Source organism: Micromys minutus (genome assembly GCF_963924665.1).
Source record: "Micromys minutus genome assembly, chromosome: 32".
In the NCBI taxonomy this organism is placed as follows: domain Eukaryota; kingdom Metazoa; phylum Chordata; class Mammalia; order Rodentia; family Muridae; genus Micromys; species Micromys minutus.
In genome coordinates this window covers 21,407,956-21,433,256 of record NC_137967.1, presented here as the reverse complement: position 1 = coordinate 21,433,256, position 25,301 = coordinate 21,407,956, and the positions used below count along the sequence as shown (strand labels likewise).

At 50.2% G+C, this 25,301-nt stretch overlaps 1 protein-coding gene across 3 annotated transcripts in view; it reads left to right on the top strand.

Moving 5' to 3' along the window:
* The window catches only part of ZC3H4 (zinc finger CCCH-type containing 4), a 33,425-nt gene extending 11,543 nt beyond the window's left edge, over positions 1 to 21,882 (top strand). For 2 of the 3 annotated variants that reach the window (XM_080909240.1, XM_080909241.1), the window contains 13 exons: positions 2,859 to 3,078; positions 3,340 to 3,450; positions 5,876 to 6,095; positions 6,977 to 7,128; positions 7,653 to 7,749; positions 7,828 to 7,967; positions 8,472 to 8,582; positions 9,520 to 9,631; positions 9,979 to 10,088; positions 13,269 to 13,627; positions 13,805 to 14,184; positions 17,159 to 17,407; positions 18,331 to 21,882. In XM_080909240.1, coding sequence (XP_080765366.1) covers positions 2,859 to 3,078; positions 3,340 to 3,450; positions 5,876 to 6,095; positions 6,977 to 7,128; positions 7,653 to 7,749; positions 7,828 to 7,967; positions 8,472 to 8,582; positions 9,520 to 9,631; positions 9,979 to 10,088; positions 13,269 to 13,627; positions 13,805 to 14,184; positions 17,159 to 17,407; positions 18,331 to 19,817 — 3,748 coding nt within the window. In that variant the 3' untranslated portion in view covers positions 19,818 to 21,882. The remainder of the gene's footprint in view (positions 1 to 2,858; positions 3,079 to 3,339; positions 3,451 to 5,875; positions 6,096 to 6,976; positions 7,129 to 7,652; positions 7,750 to 7,827; positions 7,968 to 8,471; positions 8,583 to 9,519; positions 9,632 to 9,978; positions 10,089 to 13,268; positions 13,628 to 13,804; positions 14,185 to 17,158; positions 17,408 to 18,330) is intronic. The other variant, XM_080909242.1, reaches the window with a different exon arrangement.
* The last annotated feature ends 3,419 nt before the right edge of the window (positions 21,883 to 25,301 follow it).

The window sequence follows — 25,301 nt, the reverse complement described above, 5'->3', positions numbered from 1 at the left end:
AACTAGAGATCTTTCTACCTCAGCCTTCTGAGTGGGGTGGCCTTGTTAGATTTCCAAAACCTTGCTTTTTTATTTATTTATTTATTTATTTAATCATTTATTTATTTATTTAGCATCTCCATTCCAGGGAAACAAAGTCCAAAGCATGTGCCAGTTCATTTTATATAAACTTGTGAATGTAGCTCTCACTGAGCCTAAGGTATATGCCTGGGCCTGTTAGCCACACTGGTGGGAAAGAGTCACTATTGGACTGAAGTCTTTGGAGGGTAGGGGACCTGGAAGAAAAACTCTGTGATTCTCGATGACAGTTAGGTTTATGCTTTCCTTGGATCATCTTGTTACATGTTGCTGGGGTGTTAGAAGTAGGGCACTGTCATCATGGCCAGCTGTAGCCTCAGCCTGAGCCACATTTCTCTGCCTGTGTATCCCTGCACCTAGGTGAGGGGCTAGCCAAGACTGCCAGTTAGACTGAATTTCATGTGGTTCTTGATGTTTTTTTTTTTCTAATGAGGAAACCGCAGGAAAGGAGATAGTGAGGTACCCGTTTGCCAAGTACCATTGTGGCCTTGGCTTATCTTCCCTCCACATGCAATTCCAGTCTGCCTGGCCTCTGGTCTGCTCCTAGGCTCTGCCTTCTCCTCTCTCAGGCGTGGTGGCTCTGCCCCAGCCAAGGCAGTTCCCATTAGTCACTAGGTGGGTTTGCTTCCATCTTTCACTGCAGACAGGCAGGCACATCACAGAGCAGCCCAGTTTTCCTAGTTAGGTTGTTCCCAGACTGTTCTGAAGCCGCACCCTCAGGGAGCCTCCCTTGACAGGAATGCTGATCTGTACCCTGCCCCCTCCCAAGCTGGCTGTGTTGTGGTGCTGGTGGAGTCCTTCCCCCACTGTGTTTGCCTTTGACAAAGTGTGAGGAGCCTAATGTCCTGCTGTGTGAATGCTGTCCTTGACCTCCACTTTGTCTGTCTTTGGGGGCCAAGCCTCTTGGGTGTTGAGCCTGGGGCCTTTGAAATTGGGTTTAAGATTAATTAGAGAAGCACCTCTTGAAGCTGTGTAGAGAGGCTGTTGTTTCCATTGGAGCCCTTAGGACCCTCAGGGCTTCTGAGTGGTTGTTTCCCCCCTTTCCAGGAAGCCTTTCTGGGAGCCCTTCTGTTCTGATCTCTGATCTTTGTTTTTTGTTTTGTTTTGTTTTTTGGTTCGTTTGCTTGTTAGGTTTTTTAAGACAGGGTTTCTCTGTGTAACAAGAAGTTCTGGCTGTCCTATCTGCCTGGCTTCTATTGCATTTTGGTGTATAGGATGGACCCTAGACTCTTGCATTCTAGTCAAGTAGCCCAGGCTGACCTTCAACCTGCACTCCTCCAGCTAATATCTTTTTGTTCCTTACTATTTGAGGTGTAAGGAACTTTTATATCCACTTACATACCTTTCTGCTGTCGTTATTAGGAATAATTAGGAATAATATTGGGAGCTGTAAAATAATTTTGTATGTTTGTGTGTTATTTGTTGTTTTGTCTTTTGAGACGTGTTCTCTGTGGCTTTGATCTTACAGATCTTAGAGTCTCTACCTCCCGTGTCCTGGGATTGAAGGTGTGTGCCACCACCAGGCAGGCCTGGGAGCTTTTAAAGATTTGCTGGCCTGATATAATGTAACCTGGTCTCAAACTCCAGAGATCAGCCTTCCTCTGTCTCATTTGTAGCTAAGTTTAAAAGATGTTTCCACTCTACCAACTTCTGTACTTAGCAACATCTGTGTCTGTGGGTTTGGCTTGAACACTGGACTCTCCCATCTGCTGCTTTCTTGACCCTGCACTGACTCCACACAGATACCTGCCCCACCCCCAGCCTATCCATAGCTATTTAGACCTGTTGGATGACTCACAGCTTGTTAGGTTAGGAGAAGGCTTTTACTTTTCAAAGTACTGAGCATTGCATGACATGGAGTTGAAAAAGTCTGGAACACTTCCTGAGAAGGGTGGGAGGAGTACTTAGAGACAAGATGAAGAGAGTCAGCTGGGAGAGGGAACGGGTCCACTAAGGGAGGACTCACCACGGGTGGGGTCTGGCTCTACCATCTTGGTTTACGAGCTTATAAACCAGAGTGTGCCAGTTGGGGATCCCTGCAAATGAACGTCCATGGTCTAGTGGGTTTTAAGTAATGGGGTAAAGAAGAAAGATGTGGGAGCTGGGCAGCTAGGCCACTCAGAGCCTGTGTTAGCACTCAGGGACACATTTCTCAGCTCTGTGGCCACTACTGCTTTTTGCTGGGAACCCTTATGCTATGGAATGGTGGGGAATACTGAAGTAGGTTTCTCTATGTGAGCATAGCACCTTTCTTTTTACTCTTTATTTTATTAGTGTTATTTTTATTTTTTGTTTTTCTGTTTTGTTTTCTTTTTGATACAGGGTTCCATTGTGTAGTGCTGGGTGGCCTGGAACTCCTGTGTAAGACCAGGCTGGCCTCAAACTCAGAGTTCCTCCTGCTCCTACCTCTGCCTCTGGAGAGGCAGAGGGAATGAAAGGCTTATGGTACCATGCCTAACTTAGCCTGGCTTTTTATTCAGTCATTTTTCAGGGCTAGGACTGGGACCCAGGGCCTCTTGTGTGCTAAGCAAGCACCCTACCTTCCATACCCCTTTCCTTCTGGTGTAACCCCTCCACTTCTTTTGACCCAGTTAAACTCACAGGCAGTCCCTTTTGGAGAAGGATGAGAGTTGACCCCACATCCTGCTGGGGCCTATTCCAGCCACTAGAGCTGTTTCCCATGCCCTTTGGGCTCTTTGCTGCTGTCTCACCAGCCTAGAGCCTTCAAAAGGCTCCACCTCAGGCCCCCAGTTCACAGTGGTTTGGGGGTTGGTTTGCAGGGAAGATGGTGAGTTGGAAGAAGGTGAACTGGAAGATGATGGGGCTGAGGAGATCCAGGACACCCCTGGAGGACAAGAGAGGAGTCGGAAAGAAAAGGGGGAGAAGCACCACAGTGACTCCGATGAGGAAAAGTCTCACCGGAGGCTGAAACGAAAGCGGAAGAAGGAACGGGAGAAGGAGAAGAGGAGGTCGAAGAAAAGGCGGAAATCTAAGCACAAAGTAGGTCCTAGAGGGTTCCCTACACTCTGTTGCTGGCTCAGGTCCTGTCTGCCCGCCTAGCAGGCACTCTGTGTGACAGCCGTTCCTAGCATCCATGGCCTGGGGATAGTTCATAAAGATCTGGAACTTATGCTCTGGCGCCATTATGTGCCCCCAGGGGAGGAGTTTTCAGGCGGAGAGCACAGTCCTTCCAGGCACATTCCAGCATTGTTTGTCCTGGGGCTGGTTGTGCCAAGGTGGCTTCTGTCATTGTCGTTGCAGCGCCATGCTTCCTCCAGCGATGACTTCTCGGACTTCTCAGACGACTCAGATTTCAGCCCCAGTGAGAAGGGTCACCGCAAGTACCGGGACTACAGCCCCCCATACGCACCAGTGAGTGGCATTGCATCTTGTGTCTTCTGGTGTGGGGCAGGTGGATGATATCCCAGAGACAGTGGGTCATGTTCATCCCTATCTGTGGATGAGAAAGTAAGAGGGTTGGAATGTATGGGTCTGAGCCAGGGCGGTGGCTTTCTCCATGAGGGCTGCTCCTGAGCCTGCCCAGTGTCAAGTGTCCCCATAGCTTAGCAGGACACACAGTGTGCCTAACTTGTCCAGGTCACAGCTGACTGCTTTCAACTGTTCATAAGTTACCTTTTGTGGGAAGTTGGCAAGAGAATGAACTGGCCAGCAGAGTAAATTATCTCCAGGGCTGCACAGTTAGAACTTAAATACCCCATTACAACTCCTAACTTAACCATGAATTTACCATGTATAGACTTTCACACTCAGAAAAGCATGTAAGGAAAAACAGGGCTGGGGATGCAGCTCAGTTGTCTAGTGCCTGCTTCTGTGCACACGGCCATGGGCACACTACTGCCACCGATGCTAATAAACCACAGGAGATTAACAGACAGGAAGTGCTGACACAGACCAGTAATCCCAGTACTAGGAAAGGTGAGGCAGAAGCAGTAGGAGCTGGAGTCAGAAGCTGGAGAAATAGCTCAGTGGTTAAGTATAGAGGACCTGGGAGCTACACAGTAGCTACACTGTGTATACCTCCAGTTCTGTGGGCACTGTATGCATATATTTCATAGACCCACATGCATCAAAACATTTGTACATATGAAAATAAATAATAAAAAGAGTTGTAGCCTAGCCTGAGCTACACAGTAAAATGTTGTTTTTTAGAACAGGCTTGGGCTGGTGGTGGTGGTTGTGCACACCTTTAACCCCAGCACTCAAGAGGCAAGGGGAACTCAATGAGTTTGAGGCTAGCCTGGTCTACAGAGCAAGTTCTAAGACAGCCAGGACTCTTATATAGAGAAACCCTGTCTGGAAAAACAAGGAAACAAAACAACCAGGAAAAAGAAAAGGAAAAATTTGACTGCGCAGAGTATAATGGCACTTTTTTAATTACTAGAATCTTCATTTTGTTGTTTTCGTGTGTCTCCTTTGTATATCTCTGTCTGTGCACCAAATGCATCCTCTGGAACTGGAGTCAGACCGTTGTGAGCCTTGGTTTAGGTGCTAGGAACGGAATCCAAGCTCCCTGGAGGAGCAGCCAGTGCTCTTCACTGCGGGACCATCTCCAGCCCTGTGGTGGCGCTTGTTAAACCCTTTCCTGTGATACCGTTGTGCACAGCAGCAGATGTTGGAGGTTCTAGTCTAGTAAAAGACTGATTACTGAGGAAGTGTGTCTTCCCTGTACTAGGGGAGGGCTCGGGATAAGACCTGGGGCTGTTCCATAGTGAGTGCCACAAGTGTGCCCAGTGTCACAGCTCATGAGCCGATGTGGACACACTGGTGTCCATTTGTCTCCACTTGGATTACTTTCCTGTAGCTTCTCGAGCCTTGTTTACAGTGGTTTACTGCCTAAAACAACCTCAGCCCTGTCACCAAAGCCACCCAGTACATTTTACAGCATATGGGGCCTGGCTAGTTTTTTCTTACAGATATGCTGAGAGGTAGGGTTTTGCTGTTGTTTTGGTTTTTTGTTTTGTTTTTAGTTTTGAGACCAAATCTTTACCCAGGGAGGGAAACTGAAATCCTGGGCTCAAGCAGTTTTTCTCCTTTAGCCTCCATATGAATGGGACTATAGACAAGGGTCTTGCCTTAGCAATGTGTTTAAAGCCAGCACAATGGTGCAGGCCTAGAGTCCTGACTCTTGGGGTATGCAGACAGATCAAGAGTTCCAGGCCTACACAGAAAGACCCTATTTTGAACCACTACCACCACCCCACCTTCCCTCCAAAAAAGAAAAAAAAAAGAAAGAAAGAAAAAGAGTTTCAGGCTAAGTTAAGTAAGATTCAGTCTCAAAACCACAATACAGTAAAATGTTTTCATTGTCTGCAGCTTCCATTGTTAAGGTGGTCCTCATTGTCTGGATGTGCCACACTTAGTCTATCTGTTCTACTGCCTAACAGTATCTTAGAAGGTGCCTTTGGGAATAGCAGTCTGCTGTGGCTATCAAGCAGGCTACTCATTGAAACCAGAGGCTCCAGGGAAAGCTTGGACAGGAAACCCTCCTCCTGACTCCAGGCTTCTCCCCAGCTCAGCTCATTCTGTATCCTTGTCCTTTGTTCTCCAGGGACAATAGGGTCCAGTTTCTCCTTTCCTTCTAAACCTTAACCCATTTCTTAAAAAGAGACATGTGGATGTTGTCCCCTGTCCATCAGGGTAAACATGTCTGCAGAGAGGCCAAGAAGCAGTGGTAAACCAGGGAGTAGTGAAAAATGCACACGTTCTGAGAGTAGCCTGAGGCAGACAGTGGGTGCCATGGACACTGGCTCACGCTCTGCCCTACTCTCCTGAACAGTCCCACCAGCAATACTCATCACACAACACACCCCTGCCCAAGAAGCCCTACTCCAAGATGGATAGCAAGGGCTACAGCATGTATGAGGACTACGAGAGTGAGCAGTATGGGGAGTATGAGGGGGATGAAGAGGAGGACATGGGCAAGGAAGACTATGACGACTTCACCAAAGAGCTGAACCAGTACCGGCGAGCCAAGGAGGGCAGCAGCCGGGGCAGAGGTGAGCCCTCCCTTTTCCCTCTATTCCCAGTACTTCTTGAGGGCTGGTGTGGCTGGTGTGGTTGGAAATTAAGGAGTCAAGGAGACACCACTGCTGCTTATACTGAGTCTTATCCAAGAAAGCTAGGCAGCCACTCAAAGATAACTGAAGTACACAGTAATTATCCACCCGGGGCTTGGGATAACAACACAGCAGGGACAGCAAGTGCCCCTCATCTGGGCCAGACCGAGGAGAGCGGGAGGCCCCATTCCTGAAAGTTCTGGACTTTTCATCACCTGACCAGGTGTTTAACTTTGGACTCCAGAAAGCTGATAAACTTGTGGCTTAAGGGAAGATGATGGAGGGAAATCTCCTTCAGGGGTTCTTTTTATAAAAAAACAAAACAAAACAAACAAACAAACCAAAAAAACCCAACCCAGCCAGCTGATAGAGGCTTCTAAAGTTTTCCAGCTTGGATTCTTAGACTTGTGATGCAGTTTAGTGCTGAAAGTGCTGTTCCCATGTTTGCTGCTGGACACCTGTGGGCGCCCTGGTCTGGGCCTGCCTGCAAGGCTTGAGACAGTGCTTGTTACTCACACCAAGACTGCTGTTCTCTCCTAAGTCTTTAAAATCTGGTTTGGGTCTTCCAGTTGGTAGTGTTGATAGGTCCTAGGATTTTTAGCACATAGGGCTGTTTGTTGCCTGCTGTCTTGGACAGTAGCCGTGAATAGATAGGCAGTGGGGGACCAGCCAGTGGGGACAGGGGTAGCTGTGTGCACCAGAGCACTAGTCGGCATGGGCCAGTTTAGATGGCTTCCTAACGGAGGCATAGGAGTAAGACATAGGAAATGGTGCCCCCTCCTCCTTGTTGTTGTCTCTAACACTGCCCAATCGCCTCCCAGGTAGCCGAGGCCGAGGCAGGGGCTACAGGGGCCGTGGAAGCCGAGGAGGGTCTCGAGGCCGAGGCATGGGCAGGGGCAGCAGAGGCCGAGGCAGAGGCTCCATGGGAGAGCACCCAGAGGACGAAGAGGACTTGTATGAAGAGGAGATAGAGGTAAGGTTTTCCATAGCTCTTGCGGCCAGCAGTGTGATTGGCAGGTTCCCTGGGCTACAAGTCCTTCGGGTGGGCGAGGAGAGACTAAGGCAGGAGGATGTGGGTACCTGAGGGAAGGAACTGTGAGCAACAGGAACACTTCTTAAAGGTTCCTTTTGGAAAGAAAACAAAAACAAAATAACTTGGTGGCTGAAGCAGGAGAATATAGATTGAAAAACTCTGCTGAGTAAGGCAGGGCCTCTGTGTCTCGTGGCCGGCACAGGAGGGATGTGTAGACTACACACCATTCTGTCCCTGCCTTGCTATCCGTTGTGTAACCCATTTCTTGAAGTTGTACAGTTGTCCCTTGTGCCCAGAGGCCCTGTGATTGGCTCTGCTGGTGGGGTTGGAGTCTGAAGTGAGAGGGCTGCAGGGGTAGGGTTGGGACCACCCACCACATATGCTGCCACTCTGTCAGCGGGTGGGTTGTTAACTCAGTTCAATCTCCAGTATGACACTTGTGCCTTGTTTTCTCTTGAATCCAGTACGGAGAAAGTGAGGAGCCCATGGGAGATGAGGATTACGACGAGTATTCCAAGGAGCTGAACCAGTACCGGAGATCCAAGGACAGCCGCGGCCGAGGTGGGCAGGGCTCCGTGAGGATGAGCTGGCTGGGCTGCGGCCTTAAGGTGACGTTAACCCCTCTCTGCTGCTCCACAGGGCTAAGTCGAGGCCGAGGCCGGGGTTCCCGAGGAGGCCGAGGGAAGGGGATGGGCCGGGGCCGAGGCCGAGGCAGCAGAGGAGGAATGAGCAAGGGCGGCATCAACGACGATGATGACTACTACGAGGACGACATGGGCGTGAGTGTGCTCCTGAAAGCTGGAGTGCTCACTTTTCATTTACTACTTTCTGTTTGTGGGTGTTAGGCCTGGGTCTGCGCACAAATAAGTACCTGGTGCCCACAGAGGCCAGACAAGGGCATTGGCTCTTCTGGCTTGTTGTTTTCTAATGAACTGTTCTGTGAAGGCTGATCCTGTCCCAAACAAGTCCTTACCCATGGCTGATCAGTGTTCACCAGTTTCCCAGGGTGATGCCCTGTTGGTACAGCCCTTTGTTTAAAACAGTCCTTTAGCAGGACTTGTAGCCATTTGTTGAATTTCTAAAGTGAGAAGGTTCTAGATGGTGCACACTGATGTTCAGGAGCGTTTTCAGAAAAGACTTGGCTACCCCCTCTAGGAGTGCTGCGTCCCTGCACATTTCAGGTGCCAGGGTTCTTCCTGTTTGAGACTGCATCGAATGCGGTGTGGCAGGAGCGCTCTACACCTACTGCACTCCCATCTTCTCCTCCTGTACATTACACACAGGATGGTGGTGGTGGAAGCTACAGGCGGAGTGATCATGACAAGCCCCATCAGCAGTCGGACAAGAAAGGCAAAGTCATCTGCAAGTACTTCGTGGAGGGACGATGCACTTGGGTAAGAGCACCACCTGAGGACATGTGACCCACACTGATGGGCTGCCACAGTGCAGCTGTTGGGGACGGGAAGGACTGTGTGATAGCCAGGAGACATCTGAGCAGCTTAGAAGACTCAGCTTCTTCTTAGGGTAAGATGTGTAGAGAGTCTGAGGTTTAAGGGTATTTTCTGGTAGAAATTTTTGTCTGGTCTCTAGAGTCTCAAATGAATCCTTAGACCTTACTCTGTTCCCATCACGCTGTTGAACTTCAGAGTTGGAAAAGAATTATTAAAGACTCCAGACAGAATGAGCCTTGGATATGGTGCAAGATAAGTGTGACTTTTTAGTTAGAACATAGCTGGCTTGTGACGGTGATAAAAAGTCAGCAGACAGGTGGCATGTTTGCCTGAGAGGTACTGCTCTTTTTTTTTTTTTTTTTCTTTTGAGACAGGGTTTCTCTGTGTATTCTTGGCTGTTCTGAAACTCAGATCTGCCTGCCTCTGCGTCCTGAGCCCTGGGATTAAGAATGTGTGCAGTGGCCACCAGCAGGCTTAGTCTCAATCTTAACTCTACTGGTGTCAACACATACTTGTCTGTCATTCAGATCAGGACTCTTAGTTGGAGCTTGAGTGAATTCAAGGCTACTGCAGAGGCCAGCGTTTCCTGGGGACCTAGACTCCTTTCTGCCACCTTTCTTAAACCTGTGGCATTGTCATCATGGACTGCCCTTCTATGTAATGACTGCTGTGCTTTTAGACTTTATATCCACGGTCTAGGAGGATGCCAGTGAGCTCTTGGGATTCTGAGGCAGGCTTTAAGGCCAGCCTGATCTACATATCAGATTTCAGACATAGTGAGATCTTGTGCCCCCCTCCCGCCTCTGGGGGAGAAATCTGTTTCAATTTAGGACATGTCTTGCCTGGAAGCAAATCCTTAGTCTGTCTTCCCTTTTTCCAGGGAGACCACTGCAACTTTAGCCACGACATTGAGCTACCGAAGAAGCGAGAGCTGTGTAAATTTTACATCACGGGGTTCTGTGCACGTGCTGAGAACTGCCCCTACATGCATGATATCCTTTGCCATCACGTCTGCTGTGTTTGTCCTGTGTTGTTGTTCCTGGTACCTCTCCAGTCACCTTTTCTTCTGCCCCTTTTACCTTCTGTTTGAGCTGTTCACATCTTCCCCTGAGGAAGCCCATGACCTTTACTCCCCCTCTGTAGGGAGTCTGAGGACCCTTTCCAAGGTCAGCTGGAAAGTTCTGGGCCAGAACTCGCTCTGGAGTTGAATGGATTGAAGCAGTGTTGAGAACAGCCTCTGGCAGTCCCTGCATCAGAGTGTTACCTCACCTCAAAATGAAGGGAGTTGTTCTTTGGGGTGGGTTCTGAGAAGAAGTGTTTGCCTTAATTAGTCATGAACGTGACTTTCCGTGTAAGTTATACCACACCACTGGAAACTGTATCAATGGTGACGACTGCATGTTCTCCCATGATCCGCTGACTGAAGAGACAAGAGAGCTCCTAGATAAGGTAATGTCTGGGGCGGCACGGTACAAGGCTCACAGGAATCTGACATCACTCTTGGTACAGAAAGCCTCTGCAAGATCAGAATCTGTTACCAGTTTCTACAGAATCTATCCATCTGTACATTACATACATTTCATTCCTATAGGAGAGGTACGTGTGGTAGGGTCGTGCTGCATTCTAACTGCAGATCTGAGGCAGCTGCACCAGATTTCCTAGGGAACAGAGGAATGAAAGGATTATCACCTTGTGTTGTGTTGTGTTGTGTAGAGAGACTGAGATGCCCAGAGACTGGAAATGCTGGTACCTCTCTGTAGTCACAGGGACTCATGCAGGGAAGGGAGTAGGACCAGGATCTCACAAACCAGAGTGGTACAGTTAGTGGTGATGCTTCCTTTTGTCATTCCTTTTGGGAGCCTATCAGCCTAAGAGCTTCAGAGTGTAATCAGTAGTCTTTGGAAGGATCAGCAGTGTCTGATTAAAGGCCGCCCCCTGCTGGAGGTTCAGTGTTCACACTCAAAAGCAGAAGCCCATTCCTGCCTCCTGGGTCAGTTTAGTTTTTCTTATAGTCTCTCTGTATGTAGTTCTGGTTGTCCCAGAGCTCACCATGTAGACCAGAATGAGTGCCGGGATAAGGTGTGCCCACCACACCACCTGAGTTAGTAAGTTTACGGTTTGTCTACCCCGTTTCTCCTGTTTTATTTGGACAGTTTTGCTTTGTAGCCCATGCTGACCTCTTCACTCATACGTACTCTTCTCACTGCTAAATTTTCGGGGTTTCTTGGTCCTAGAACTCTGTAGACCAAGCTGGTCTCTTACTCAGAGACCCACCTGCCTCTGCCTCCTGAGTGCTGGGATTAAAGTGTGTGCCACCATGCTGGGTGAAGATTTTTTTTTCCTTCCTTTCTTTCTTTCTTTTTTTTTAATGGAAAAGGTTTTGAAATTATTTTGTTTTAGAAACAGAAAGGAGAAAAATAGAAAAACACAAAAGTATTTGGGCATTTTTATTTCCTGAGTTTCTCATACCCTCATTTGCTCTCTAGTTCCCATGATGAGAAAGTTCCCAGCCACCCACAATAATCTCATTAATAGGGACATGCATCATATGTCTCACAAAGAACCTTTAATCCAGGATCACAGATTCTATTGTTGTTACCTTGGCAGTCTCCAGGAATTCTTTTCTGTCGGCTTTGGTGCATTTTCTAACCAACAAAGTTAAGTTCTTTACAAACTGCCAACGTGGCTGAACGGCTTGACCTGATCCATGATTGTTACTTGGATGGCTGTTTGAGAAGATAGACGCTTAGGTGTCAAGTTTATGCTGAAGCACAAAAAGAAAACTTCCTGTAAGTCTGTCCACTGACAGCCCTCATCCCAGGGAAAGGGGCCTGCACTCTCCCTCGCGTGGCAGTGCTTCAGCTACTCTGAGGTGAAGTGGCTACTTTTGTTTGGAACATTCAGGTGTATCCAGGTTGGCCTTGAACTCACCACATATCTAATCTACAGACATTCTTAAACCCATGATCCTCCTGTCCTCAACTCCCAAGTTCTCATATTACAGACAAGCACCACCATGCTCTAAACCCAGCAGATCTGTGGGTATTGACCAACATGTTGATTTGTGTCTGCTCTATACAGTCTAGACACCACACACACACACACACACACACACACCCCACAATGTATCCCAACAGTTGGAACCCCTCTCTTTTTCTGTAAATGTGCCCTCCCCCCATTCCTTTAGCATCTGCCCATGTGGTTTGTATCCCTATAGTTTGCTTTCTTGGGGTATCACAGGGATGGGGAGCAGGTGGTAACTGTATGGGAGAGCCTGGACCTCTCATTCTCAAGGCCCTGGGTTTGAATCCCATCATCACTGGAGAAACAAACATCTTCTAAATAGAGCTGTAGAGTAGAGCAGGCTACGGTGTGTATCTGCCTTGTGCAGCCATAGGGCACTTTTGATCTGCTTATAGCACTATGGGTCTCTGCAGTTCAATGCAGTTGCCTGTGAGGTTGAACTCCTTAGCTGATAAAGTTAGATTTGTTGATCCTGTCATTGGTTAAAGTACATTTGTATATTTCTTGTTTGGGCAAAAGCTTATAATTTGTGACAGCTACCTTATTTGTGTATGCAAGTGGCAAGCATCACTTTTTTATTTTTCTTTAGACAGTTTTCTCACCACATGGTGGCTCACAACCATCTGTAATGGTATCTGATGCCCTCTTCTGGTGTGTCTGAGGACAAGTTTTCTCTGTAGTCCTGGCTATTGTAGTGTGTAGACCAGGCTGACCTGGTATCCATAGAAATTAGCCTGCCTGTCTGTCCAGAGTGCTGAGATCATACCTGCTGATGACCATTAGATCTTAGCATCAGCTCTAATGAAAGGTTTGGCGACACAGCTCAGCCCTAGCAGGCGTGTTGAGCAAGAGCCTAGTAACAGTGGTCATTGCTAGCAGGGATGCCATGTATGGAAAGGCTGCAAGGGACAGATGTGTGTTTTCTCTCTGTTTGTGCTGAAGTTGCTGGTGGGTACTTATGTTCTAGCCTCTGGTCATTTCCTCATGTGTGTTTGCCTTGTTCATGTCATTGGGCAAATTAGCAGACCAGGTTAGGAATGGACTCATCTTCCTCCTTAGGCTGTAGGGTCTGTGTTGTAAAAGGCTTTGCACATAGAGAATGCAGAAGCCCAGCTATAAAACTGTCCGTGTTAGAAGACATCCTAAGGGTGCTGAGGTGGGTACCAGCAAGACTGCTTTCATCCAGTTTATTACCCGGCACTGCCTCCTAGTGTCGAGCTCCAAGCTTGTCTTCTGAGAGCTGTCAAAAGATGCTTAGGGATATTGGCCAGGTTTTTACACTTGATCACTGCTAGAGAGTAGTGCACTGTGTTTTGAAGCCTTGCTGGACACATCTGTCTCAGGTCATTAGAGGCCTATAGACACGTTGTAAATGGGAACCATGGTGGAGAAGGGAGGCTACCTTCAAACTTGATCTACCTGCCTCCTCATCCCCAATGCTAAGGTTAAAATTGTGTACGACTATACCCAGCTAGATGAAGAAGATGAATTTAGGTCCTAGACCCTGTACTCTAAAGTACCTCATCAGGTGTGTGTTTTTAAGTTTTTCCTCAGATTATTCAGTCTGACTTGGTAGAGTCTTCTGACTTTCTTTGCTTCCCACAGATGTTGGCTGATGATGCAGAAGCAGGTGCTGAGGATGAGAAGGAGGTGGAAGAGCTGAAGAAGCAGGGCATCAACCCATTGCCCAAGCCACCTCCTGGCGTGGGGCTCCTGCCTACTCCTCCTCGGCCCCCTGGGCCCCCAGCCCCCAACTCTCCTAATGGCAGGCCCATGCAAGGCGGCCCTCCTCCTCCTCCACCACCTCCTCCCCCACCTCCGGGGCCTCCTCAAATGGCCCTGCCAGCACATGAGCCCTTATCCCCACAGCAGCTACAGCAGGACATGTACAATAAGAAGATTCCCTCTTTGTTTGAGATTGTGGTGCGGCCCACGGGGCAGCTTGCTGAGAAGCTGGGCGTGAGGTGAGTCTATTGCCCACAAAAGCACAGGGCATAGCCTGGCAGGGTCTGTTCTTCTGAAGCTGTCATTCCGCATTTGGGCTCCTGGCCTCAGACCCCAAATAAGCACTGCAGGTTTACTGGCTGGGTGCTGCTGCCTTTTCTTAGCAGGTCCATCACAAGAACCATTTCCTCTTCTAGGTTCCCTGGACCTGGTGGACCCTCAGGGCCAATGGGTCCTGGCCCCAACATGGGACCCCCAGGGCCAATGGGAGGGCCCATGCATCCTGATATGCACCCCGACATGCACCCTGACATGCACCCCGACATGCACCCCGACATGCATCCCGACATGCACCCCGACATGCATCCCGACATGCATCCCGACATGCCAATGGGCCCTGGCATGAACCCTGGTCCTCCCATGGGTCCTGGTGGCCCCCCAATGATGCCCTATGGTCCTGGAGACTCCCCACACTCTGGAATGATGCCTCCCATGCCGCCAGCCCAGAACTTCTATGAGAACTTCTACCCACAGCAAGAGGGCATGGAAATGGAGCCGGGGCTTGTTGGGGATACAGGTATGTAGGCAACAGCTAGGCTTCAGAGCTGTGCTCACCAGGGTGGGATGGAGGTCAGAAGTGGCTTTTCTTCCTTGGTCCAGTCTTACAGCAGCATTCCAGTTCCATTCCCATTCTACAGTCGTTTAAAGTATCATGGGACCCTTTGTATTGAGGGAGGAGCCGAAGGACTCTTGTGTTTATTGTCACAGTGTAGGAAACAGTGTGCCTCACATCAGTCATGAACAAGGCAAAAATACCTTAGGAAGCTGTATTGTGTGCCTGGTATCAATCAGGAAGAAGGCAGTGCCCTAGATAAGGCCTCTCCTCCAGGTAGTGCTGGGCTTGATAACTTTGCCTGTCTGAAACCATTGACTGGACACGTTCTTGCCTCTGTCCTGTGATGATAAGAACCTCAGTGTCCATTATAGTCAAGGATAGCTACTGTGGCTGGCTGTAGGAGGTTCAGGAAGGAGGAGGGACCTGCCCCAGGCCAAAGCTCAGAATGTGTGGTCTCTGTCCTGCTATATTGCGTTTTAGTAGAAGGAACCAGAGAGAAGTTAGATGGCTTCTTTCAGCATTAGCCATTGTAAGAAAACAGCATGGGACAGGGTGGAGGGACACAGCCACAGCCTAGCAGGGACAGTCACCTGAAGCGTCTCTGAAAAGGGGGCCAGCTATCACAGCTGGCCTGCTCGTCTGAGGAAGGCAGAGAGAGAGAGAGATGGATATGCATTTGTAAAGGAATGAGAAGGCAACAACCTAACATACGCAGATGTGTATGTCACCACGGTATCACCCACTCTACAGAGCAGTAGAGGGCAGCAGGACATGCATTCTTGTGGTCCCCAGAACTTGGGAGGGTACAATGAGACTGCCAATCAACCAGAACAGTGTGGGAATTTCCAGGTTCCCATGCAGTTGCTAACAGCAGATGCACCCAGGTGGAGACCAGGAGGTAGTCAAGAGTACAGAGACAGGTCACATAGTTTGGAATTGGCACGTTGGAGCCAAGGTGACCTATTACATGTGTGTGTGCTGTGTAGGACTGGAAGGAGCAGCTAGGAGGATGGGTGCCAAGCATAGGCAGGCCTTTACCGAAGTTCCGGCTGTTTTGTTGGATGTGAGGATCACTGCTGTCTCAGCACAAGGAGCCTGTGTGGGGCGTAAGCACCCACAGTGTATTCATGGTGAATGGTGAACAGTGGGTTTCAAGGGGACACTGGAAAAGGCAGGCCACCAAGACTGAGGGAGGTGCCGTTGCCTGGCTTGAGTTAGTTGACTTGTTGACGGTAGGTGTCTCTACAGCGAAGGTGACCTTATAATGTGAATTCCAGGAACTACTTTGTACAGCACAGAGCTGCTGTGGTCTCTGTACATTTATTTGGCCTCTGGTAATTGATGTTCTATGGAGGTAAAGTCACAGCCTGCTCAGAGGAGCTGTAGCATAGGGTAGATCCCATTAAGCCTGTGTACTGACTAAATTCAGGCCCTGGCAGCAGGCCAACCTGTCACTGTATGAGTTCTTACCAGTTTTGTGTTTGTGGTAGATATGTGGGGGGGGGGGGGGTACACATAAGCAGTGTGTGTAGACCAGGTTGACTTGTTTGTCAGTTGATCACTGTACATCTAAGGCAGAAACTCATTTGACCTTAAGTGACTGCAGTGTCAGCTAGTATAGCTAGCTAGATCCCTGGACACCCTGCTTACTTACCAAGTATTGACTTACAGGCCATTGCTATGCCCTGCCTTGCTTTATGTTGTGGTGGTGCAGTTGTGTGGCAGTAGCCCACTGAACCATCTTCCCAGTCCCCAGTTTTTTCTATTTAAACTATTTAAAATACCAGACTGCCTCTTTTGGTGGCATGAACTACATCTCTGATACTCAGTATATTTGTCCCAGCTGGATGAAAGTCCTGTCACATGTGCAAGGGACAGAGTTGACTCTTGACAGACCAGGGCATGCTAGTTCACCACCCTACAATCCAGGGATTCCAGATGAGAATGTGGTATTGTGTGTGATGTACATAGTAGAGCTGGTTGGTGAAGGAGGGAAGACTTGCTGTGGCCATACAAGGAAAGCCCCCTCGCCCCACCCTCCATGTGCTCCTGGTGTCCAGGAGCCCTTAGAGGACACAGTGGGCTGGGGGGATGCCCTGAGCTGACTGAGATTTTAGCATGTTTTGTTCTCTGGTTTTGCTTCTGGGAGATGCAGTGACTTTCTTACAGGCATATCCAACCTGCAGAGTAGGCACTGCATGCAGCACAGCACAAAATCTTTTAATTAGGCACTGTGACTGTGCTGGGCATCATGGCTCATGCCTTCAATCCCAGCACTCAGTAGGCAGAGGCAGGTGGATCCCTGTGAGTTCAAAGCCAGCCTGGTCTACTTAGAGAGTTCCAGGCCATCTAGGACTGTATAGTGAGCTCTTTTCTCAAAATTGAACAAAATTGGGACTTTCTTTCTCCTTCTCCCTCTCCCCACTCCATCTCTCTCTCTCTCTCTCTCTCTCTCTCTCTCTCTCTCTCTCTCTCTCTCTCTCTCTCTCTCTCGTGTGTGTGTGTGTGTGTGTGTGTATTTCTCAGTTTCTCAAGCATGAACTTGGTAGATGACAGTATCCACATTACAGTGTCAAACGGTTAGATATACCTGCAAGAAACCATGAGACTGTTCATGGCAGATGATAAACCAATCCTGCTTCCTGTGAGGACAGCAGCAGCTACCTAGCCTGAGAGGGATATGGCCTCTCCACAGGGATCCTGCCTGAGGTGTATGCACACAGTTACGCTGACATTCATAAGCATCCACCATGCCCTCCCTGAGCCTCATCCTTTCCCCGCCAGCTGGCCCACTATAGGCTCCTGCTGGACTCTCGAGGCACCCATGCCTGGGGAGGAGGAAGGGACGGGTGGCCATCCTCATCCTCACACTTGCCACAAGGCTTGGCTTTTCCAACGGAGGCCTTCCCGACACAAACCCTCTTCCCTGCCACAGAGGACTACGGGCACTACGAAGAGCTGCCGGGGCAGCCTGGGGAGCCCCTCTTCCCCGAGCACCCTCTGGAGCCTGACACCTTCCCCGAGGGAGGGCCCCCAGGCCGGCCGAAGGCAGGCGCCGGTGTACCCGACTTCTTGCCCTCGGCTCAGAGGGCCCTGTACCTGAGGATCCAGCAGAAGCAGCAGGAGGAGGAGAGAGCGAGGAGGCTGGCTGAGAGCAGCAAGCAGGACCGGGAGAATGAGGAAGGCATGTGTCCCCCGACAGGGGCCCAGCCAGCTCTGCGCAGGGACAGGGGGGGCACCTCGGCTGGGTGCTGTGTCTGAAAGTAGCTTGGCAGGGAGGCCCTATCCTGGGCTGCTGCCTTGCGCTGAGGAAATGGAGGCCAGAGCTGCTCCTGTGTGTCAGGGTTTGGAAGGCTCCTGACTCAGTGGAGAAGGGTGGTGGGCTGGTTTCTAGCTCAGACAGTGCATTTCCTGAGGAAGCCTGAGACATTCTCATGGCCCATTCCCTAGATTATGCAAAGAAAGACCAGCCAGCCATAGAGAAAAAAGTCATGAGTGGTGTAGTTACCCTGTGGCACCCACCTCAGGGCTCTCTGGACCTTGAGAGCAAGCTAGTGGGCACAGTAGGATAAGGACAGAGTCGGCGGCCCCCACCCTGGTGGCTCAAGTTCCCTTCCTGGGCTGTTTTTGGTTGTACTTGCCCTTCTCTGACCCCTGAACCACTTTGAGGGGCCTGGGGATGTGTGTGTGAGCTGTCAGCATGGCTGTTACCTGGACTTCAGAGAGAGGTGCCTAGTGCTGGTCTAGCCATATTTGTCTGGACCAAATCAGCTTGGAAGGTGGAAAGAGACAGTCAGGCTGTGGGCACTGAAGCCCAGCCCTACCCTGACTTAATGACACCATACCTCCATCTCCTGTGTCTAGAGGGCAAGTTGCTAACAGGACTTCCTTGGGTGATTGCAAGATATTTAGGTCAGAGTACCTACCAGGAATGTGCTGGTCTGAGAGAGAAGCCACGATAATGTCACTGCCCAGAGCCAGGCCGTGCCACCCCAGCTCCCAGCTGAGAGCTGGGGACACAGAACACACATCAGGGGCACCTAGGGGTACAAGAGGGCTATGGGATGCATCCATTCATGCCTCTCCATTTGCTCTGCTCTCTCTCAGGTGACACTGGAAACTGGTACTCAAGTGACGAGGATGAAGGGGGAAGCAGTGTCACATCCATCCTCAAGACCTTGAGGCAGCAGACGTCAAGCCGACCCCAGGCTTCAGTGGGGGAACCAAGCAGCAGTGGGCTGGGGGATCCGCGGCTCCAGAAGGGACACCCCACAGGAAGCCGGCTCGCTGACCCCCGCCTCAGCCGGGACCCCAGACTCAGCCGCCATGCAGAGACTTCAGGAGGGTCTGGCCCTGGGGACTCAGGGCCCTCTGACCCTCGGTTGGCTCGTGCTCTACCCGCCTCCAAGCCTGAAGGCAGCCTTCATTCCAGCCCTGCAGGCCCCAGCAGTTCAAAAGGACAGCCCCCTGCAGAAGAGGAGGAAGGGGAGAGGGCCTTGCGTGAGAAAGCGGTGAACATTCCCCTGGACCCCCTGCCTGGACACCCACTACGGGACCCTCGCTCTCAGCTGCAACAGTTCAGCCACATCAAAAAGGATGTGACCCTGAGCAAGCCGAGCTTTGCTCGCACAGTGCTCTGGAACCCTGAAGACCTGATCCCCCTGCCCATCCCCAAGCAGGACGTGCCCCCAGTGCCTGCTGCCCTGCAGTCCCTACCTGCCCTAGATCCTAGGCTACACCGTTCCACACCCTCTGGGCCTCCCAACACCCGGCAGCGTCCAGGCTCCGCAGATCCCAGCACCTCTGGCTCTAATCTACCTGACTTTGAACTCCTCTCTCGTATCCTCAAGACTGTCAATGTCAACACCCCTGGCCAGAGTGAGAAACCCAGTGATCCCAGGGTGCGGAAGACCCCAACTGACCCCAGATTACAGAAGCCAGCAGATCCTGGGGCAGCCTCCCGTGCAGCCAAGCCCTGTCCCACCGAAGCATCACCTCCTGCTGCCAGCCCAAGTGGGGACTCCCCCCCAGCCACTGCTCCCTATGACCCCAGAGTGCTGGCAGCAGGCGGCTTGGGCCAGGGCAGCAGCAGCGGGCAGAGCAGTGTGCTAAGTGGCATCAGCTTGTATGACCCAAGGACTCCCAATGCAGGTGGCAAAGCCGCAGAACCGGCTTCTGACATGAGTGCTCAGCCCAAGGGTCCTGAGGGCAATGGCAAGAGCTCGGCCTCCAAGGCAAAAGAGCCCCCATTTGTCCGAAAGTCTGCCCTGGAGCAGCCAGAGACAGGGAAGGCCAGCACAGATGGGGCCACAGCCACGGACAGATACAATAGCTACAACCGACCCCGGCCCAAGGCCACAGCAGCCCCCACGGCTGCCTCATCCACCCCGCCCCCTGAGGGGGCCACACCCCAACCTGGAGTACACAACCTGCCAGTGCCCACTCTCTTTGGGACTGTAAAGCCAACCCCCAAAACAGGCACAGGGAGCCCATTTGCTGGCAACAGCCCTGCCCGTGAGGGTGAGCAGGATGCAGGGTCCCTGAAGGACGTTTTTAAAGGCTTTGACCCCACAGCCTCCCCCTTCTGCCAGTAGTGTCCGTGGGGCCAGTGCGCCCTCCACTCTACCGCTCTCCACGGTGACTTGTAAGGGCAGCAACCAGAATTATGGGCGGGGGGTGGGCAGGTTGTTCTTTCTTCACATTTTTCTCCCCCCCCCCTTTTTTTCTTTTTTAAATAGTACTTTCTTTGAGTCATAAATTGTATCTAACCATCTTGGGGGTCTGGTCAGTGCCGAAGGCTTCTGGGCTCCCTCTCCCCAGTGAGCAGCTTGCTTTGGACAGTGGCAAGTACCCAAGTTCCGGGGCTTCCCCGGAACCAAGGAAAACATGACTGGGAAAGCACTGAAGGCCACTCAGCCTGTGTTGCTGGAAGTGTGACAGGGGCACGTGACACCGTGTGGGGGCTGCTGCAGGAGTCCTGATCCCAGGATCAACCGTCTTCTCGCATGCAGCCTGTGACAGCTTGGACAAAGCAACAGTGAAGTGAGAGAAAAAAGGGCCTGGCGACCCCCTGGCCCTAACCTGCTCAGGTCTGTGCATCCTACATACTCCGTCCAGGGTGTGTCCTAAAAGTGACACCCTCTAGCCCTGCAGGAGACCTGTAAGGCAGCAGGCCTGGCAGGTCTGGGATAGCCCCCAGAAGCGTTCTCCCTCAGTATTACCTACCCTGCGCCACTGGCCTGACTCTCGAGACAGCTCAAGGATCCGTGGTGTGGCCGCCTGCCAGGCCCCCCAGGAGAGGCCAAGAGTGGCCCTGGCAAAGCGTGTCTGCTAGTTGTTTCCACACCCCTTAGCCGTGTTCTCTGTAGACTACCAGATAGTGTTTGCTTTCCCTCCCAAGCTGACAGAAGCTGGGCATCGGTGATCTGTTGTGGTTTTGGATTATTGAGTCCTTCCCAAATGGGGCCCAAGGAAGCAGGTGTTCAGCTGATGTGTTGGGCCTTTTCTAGGAAAGGGATCAAGCCCCTTCAGGTGGGGAGGCCCAAAGTATCTGCCATATCCCACATAGTGGAGGCATTTCCACAGCTCCCCTCCCCCACTAACCACCTGAGGGCTGGCCTTGTCCAAAGAATGGGGATGGGGAGCAAGGGGCTCTCCCTGTGACCATGTCCCTAAGATCGGATCAGGGAACTGGGTTAGACCTGCAGAGCTTTCTGCCTCTGAGTCACTTGCCAGGCCTTTCAGGTCTGTGTGTTCTTGTAGCCTGCCTCTTATATTGGGTCTCTTAACTCAGCTAATAAGGAAACCTGGCAAAGCCAGTGGGTTCTGCTCTGCCTGGGGAGGGGACAGGCTCCCATGTCCCCATCCCATTCCACCCCTCACACCCTCCACACCCAAAGAGAAATCCCTTCAAAACAGTTTGGGGCCTGTAGCCAAGGTGGGAGGGGCTTGTGCCCCACAGCCTCACAACCCTTGGGGTCAGTGCCCCAAGATCAGGTTGGTTTGTTTGTGTTTTTTATTTTGTTTTATTTTCTTAAACAATCATCAATGAGATTTGTCTTTGGGCCTCAGCCTCATGGCCAAGGCTGGCGTCATGGTGAGCATAGGATAGGAAGAGCACAGTGTGGCAGAGTTCGGACCCTCCGCCCCTTTGAAAAGTCCCTTGTGAAAGCCAGGCTCGGTGGTACGCACCTGTCATCCCAGCACTCAGGAGGCAGGGCGGGAAGATGACAGGTTCAAAGCCAGCCTGGTCAATACTAGAAAAAGAAAACTGTCTTTTTGCTAAAGAAAAATGAATTTGTAAGGCTGGAATCTGTGGGTAAGATGGAGTCTGGAGCCTTTCTCTTGGGACAGTTAGCTGAAGATCCTCATGGGACAAGGACATCACTTGGGTCCCCACTCGCCAGCAGGCCACACTTTTAAAGAAAAATAGTTGTCTAACCAGGATTGTAACAAAAGTGTAAATAGTATTTCTGAGTTGAAAGTCGATGGTGCAAATATGTATATAACGTACTGTATTTTTACAATGATCGTCGCATGGCTCTCCCGCCCCCTTTTGTACTCAGTATCTGTCTTCCAGAAACCTCACCTGCCTTCTCTCATGTGGTCTCTTAATCCAGTAATTGTATTACTGCCATTAAAGGATGCAGTTATTTTAAAGTCTGTGAGTCTAGTCTCATCTCTGCCCTGTCAGGGAACAAGCCAGGAGGCTGGGAGTTGGCTGGGTTCTGGTTTCTGATTATAGTAGGTGGAGCCCAGGCTCTCCTGCCTTCCTGGAAGCACTGGGCCTGGAACATCTGCAGCCCTTGGGTACTCGGATAACGGTGATAGAGCAGGTGCGCAGATACGTGCTCCTAGCACTTGGGAGGCTGAGACAGGAGGATGCCGAGTTTGAGGCCAGCTTGGGCTAGACCTGAGGTGAAAGGAGGAAAACACTTCAGTCTTCAGATAACTAAAACCGTGACGATACATGAAATGCATGTAGGCTGCCTGTGGTCATAGGTACAGCTACTGTGTTCTCTTCCCTCTGACAGTCTCCGGCTATAACCTGAACTCCTGAAGCTTCTTCCTCCAATTCCTGTGTGCTAGGAGTCTAGGTACACACTAGCAAGTCCCACTTTATCACTCTATATGCATGTATGCAGAAACACATAGGTATGCACACACAAACCCTTACAGATATTCTACTGAAAATGGTTTAACTTGGCTTCTGACACTAGAGTGTGCCGGTTCAGTGAACTTTGAATTTTGATCTTTCTGCAACCTAGCAAGCCTAGGTTATCTTTTCTGAGGCAGAGTTTCATTGGCCTTCATATAGCCAAGGATGATCTTGAACTCCTGAATATCCTGTCTCGGATATCATGCAAGTGCTAAGATCACAGGCATGTGGCACCCTGCCGGATGTGTGTAGGGGTCTGTGCACAGAAGGCAAGTACTGTACCATCTGAGCCACATCCCCAGTCCCCACTACACGGTCGCGTCTGTGACGCTGGGATTGGGGAAGAGAGTGGCACCTGGAAGACAGTCACAGACCTTCCGTCGAAACACAGATTAAGAGAGGTGTGTCTGTGTCCAACGATTGTTTCCCCGCATGGTAAATAAGGTAAGATGCTAACTGTTCTTCAGGGGGTTAGTGATGTCTGGGTTTTTGTTTGGTCTCTTTTTTGTTTTTCTTGTTCTTTTTTGCTTGTATAATTAATTCATTCTTTTTTTAAAGGTTTATTTATTATATATGAGTACACTGTAGTTGTCTGTCAGACACACCAGAAGAGGGCATCAGATCCCATTACAGATGATTGTGAGCCACCATGTGGTTGCTGGGATCTGAACTCAGGACCTCTGGAAGAGCAGTCAGTGCTCTAACCACTGAGCCATCTCTCCAGCCCTGCTTGTATAATTCTATCATCATGGCAGTGTCCAGGCAGGCATGGTGCTGTAGGAGAGTTCTACATCTTGTTCTGCAGGGAACTAGGAGAAGACAGCTCGGAGGAGGGTCTCCAAGCTGACCCCTACAGTGACACACTTCCTCCAACAAGGCTAAACCTAATGGTGCCACTCCCTGGGCTGAGCATATTCAAGCTACTACACTGTGCTGTAGTCTGTAGTACTATAGGCAGAGGCAGGAGGATGGCTGCAAGCATAGCAGTGAATTTAGCTACAGCTTTAGCTCTTGGCAGGCTGCATACGCATACCCGCCCAGGAGTAATTTGGATTCGAGAATGAAAGACACACACACAAACACACACACACACTAACACTCACACACTCCAGTTAAGTTTTGACATGCTGTTTCTAGCTCAAAGGTCGGACACTTCTAAACCTTCCTCTGTTAGCAAATGTTCCCCACAGGTACTCCTGAGACTCCTAAACCTTCCCCTGCTACCCTAGGCCCAATGGGGAAATGGCCAGTGGCTGCTTACCCGAATGCTTACGCTGCTGGTTAGTTTTCTCTTCTGTAGCTCTTATGTCCCCTTCTTCTCTCCTAGGCCATGGTGATTCTCTCCTCCTGTCTCCCAGTACACAGCCCATGCAATCTAAAAGTTCCACCTCAGTCTACTGTCCTTTGGCTCTTTACAGATTGATGAAAAATCAATTGGGGACAAGGACCCTCAGCATCTGGACAAACATTCCCTGTTTTGGGGGACGGATTAATTCAAAGCATTGGAACCAATCCTCAATGTGCAAGTTCAAGGCCAGCCTGACCTACAAAGTGAATGAATGAAGGGGTAAAACAACTAAACTGGTTCTATTGGCTAGGGAGGCAGTCGTGCATAGGGAATAGTTTAGCAACCTGGAACTCCACTTGGCTTGGACTATGCACACATCCCTCTTCAAACAGTACAAGGGGCACCTAAGAATGTCACCTGTATTCTTCATGAAGACCCTTCTAGTTATGCACCACACAACTGTTGGTGACCTGGGATCACCATCAGCATGGTAAATTTTCATGTAAACAATAGAAGTAAGCTACTCCCTTCAGCAAACCCTAGGAAGCACCATGTTTCTATTCAAACACAATGTAAGAAGTATGGAAAATGGATGAGCTGTGCTCAACTAGTTTGATGCATGCAGCAAACTGTGTCCCCTACTCCTCCCACTAATTAAAATATTACCTGAGGATAGGGGGGTGTCCCCGGTCCCAGCACTCAGGAGGCAGAGGCCAGATGACCTCTATGGTGAAGGCTGGCCTGGTCTACCTAGTAAGCCCAGTAAGCTTCAAACCCTGTCTTGAAAAACAAACAAGCGCTGGAGAGGTGGCTCAGTGGTTAGAGCACTGTCTGCTCTTCCAGAGGTCCTGAGTTCAATCCCCAGCAACCACATGGTGGCTCACAACCATCTGTAATGGGATCTGATGCCCTCTTCTTGTATGCAGGCAGAACACTATGTACACAATAAATAAATATTTAACAAAAAAAGAAAGAAAGACAAAGGAACACCCACTGCTCTTGCAATGCCCCAGATGAGTTCCTAGCACCCACATTTGGCCATCAAAAAGCACGTCTACCTCCAGGTCCAAGGGATCAGACTCTCTCACCTGGCCTCCGTGGGAACTGCACTGTCATCCAAGAAGACCATACCTGCAGACAAGTAAAAGATTATTTATTTTGCATGTATGGGTGTTTTCACTTCATGTGTGTCTGTGCACTATAAGCATACAGTGTCTGTGGTTCTGTGTCCCATGTGGGTGCCAAAAGCTAAACCCAGGTCCCTCTGCAAGAGTGTTGAGCGTTCTTAACTGCTAAGCCATGTTTCCCGACCGTGTACACGGTTCTGTTTGTTTTGTTCCTACCCTGCCGGCTGCAGGAAATCCTGCAATGCTTTATAGTGAACTAGATCGTGGACACATTTTTAAAGTTCCCAAGAGAGTTCTCCAAACCTCAGGTCTAATTACCAGCCAGCCACAGGTACACCTCTTTAAGGAGGTTTTGTTATCTCGGCCTTACCCTTGCTAGCATTCACACAAGGGTTCTTCTTTCCTCCTCACTGGCACAAACCGGATCACTTCCCTAGCCAAAGAATGTGAGAAATGGTCCCTGGTGTTTTCAGTTCTCAGGGTGACCTCTCCCTTCAAGGCAGCT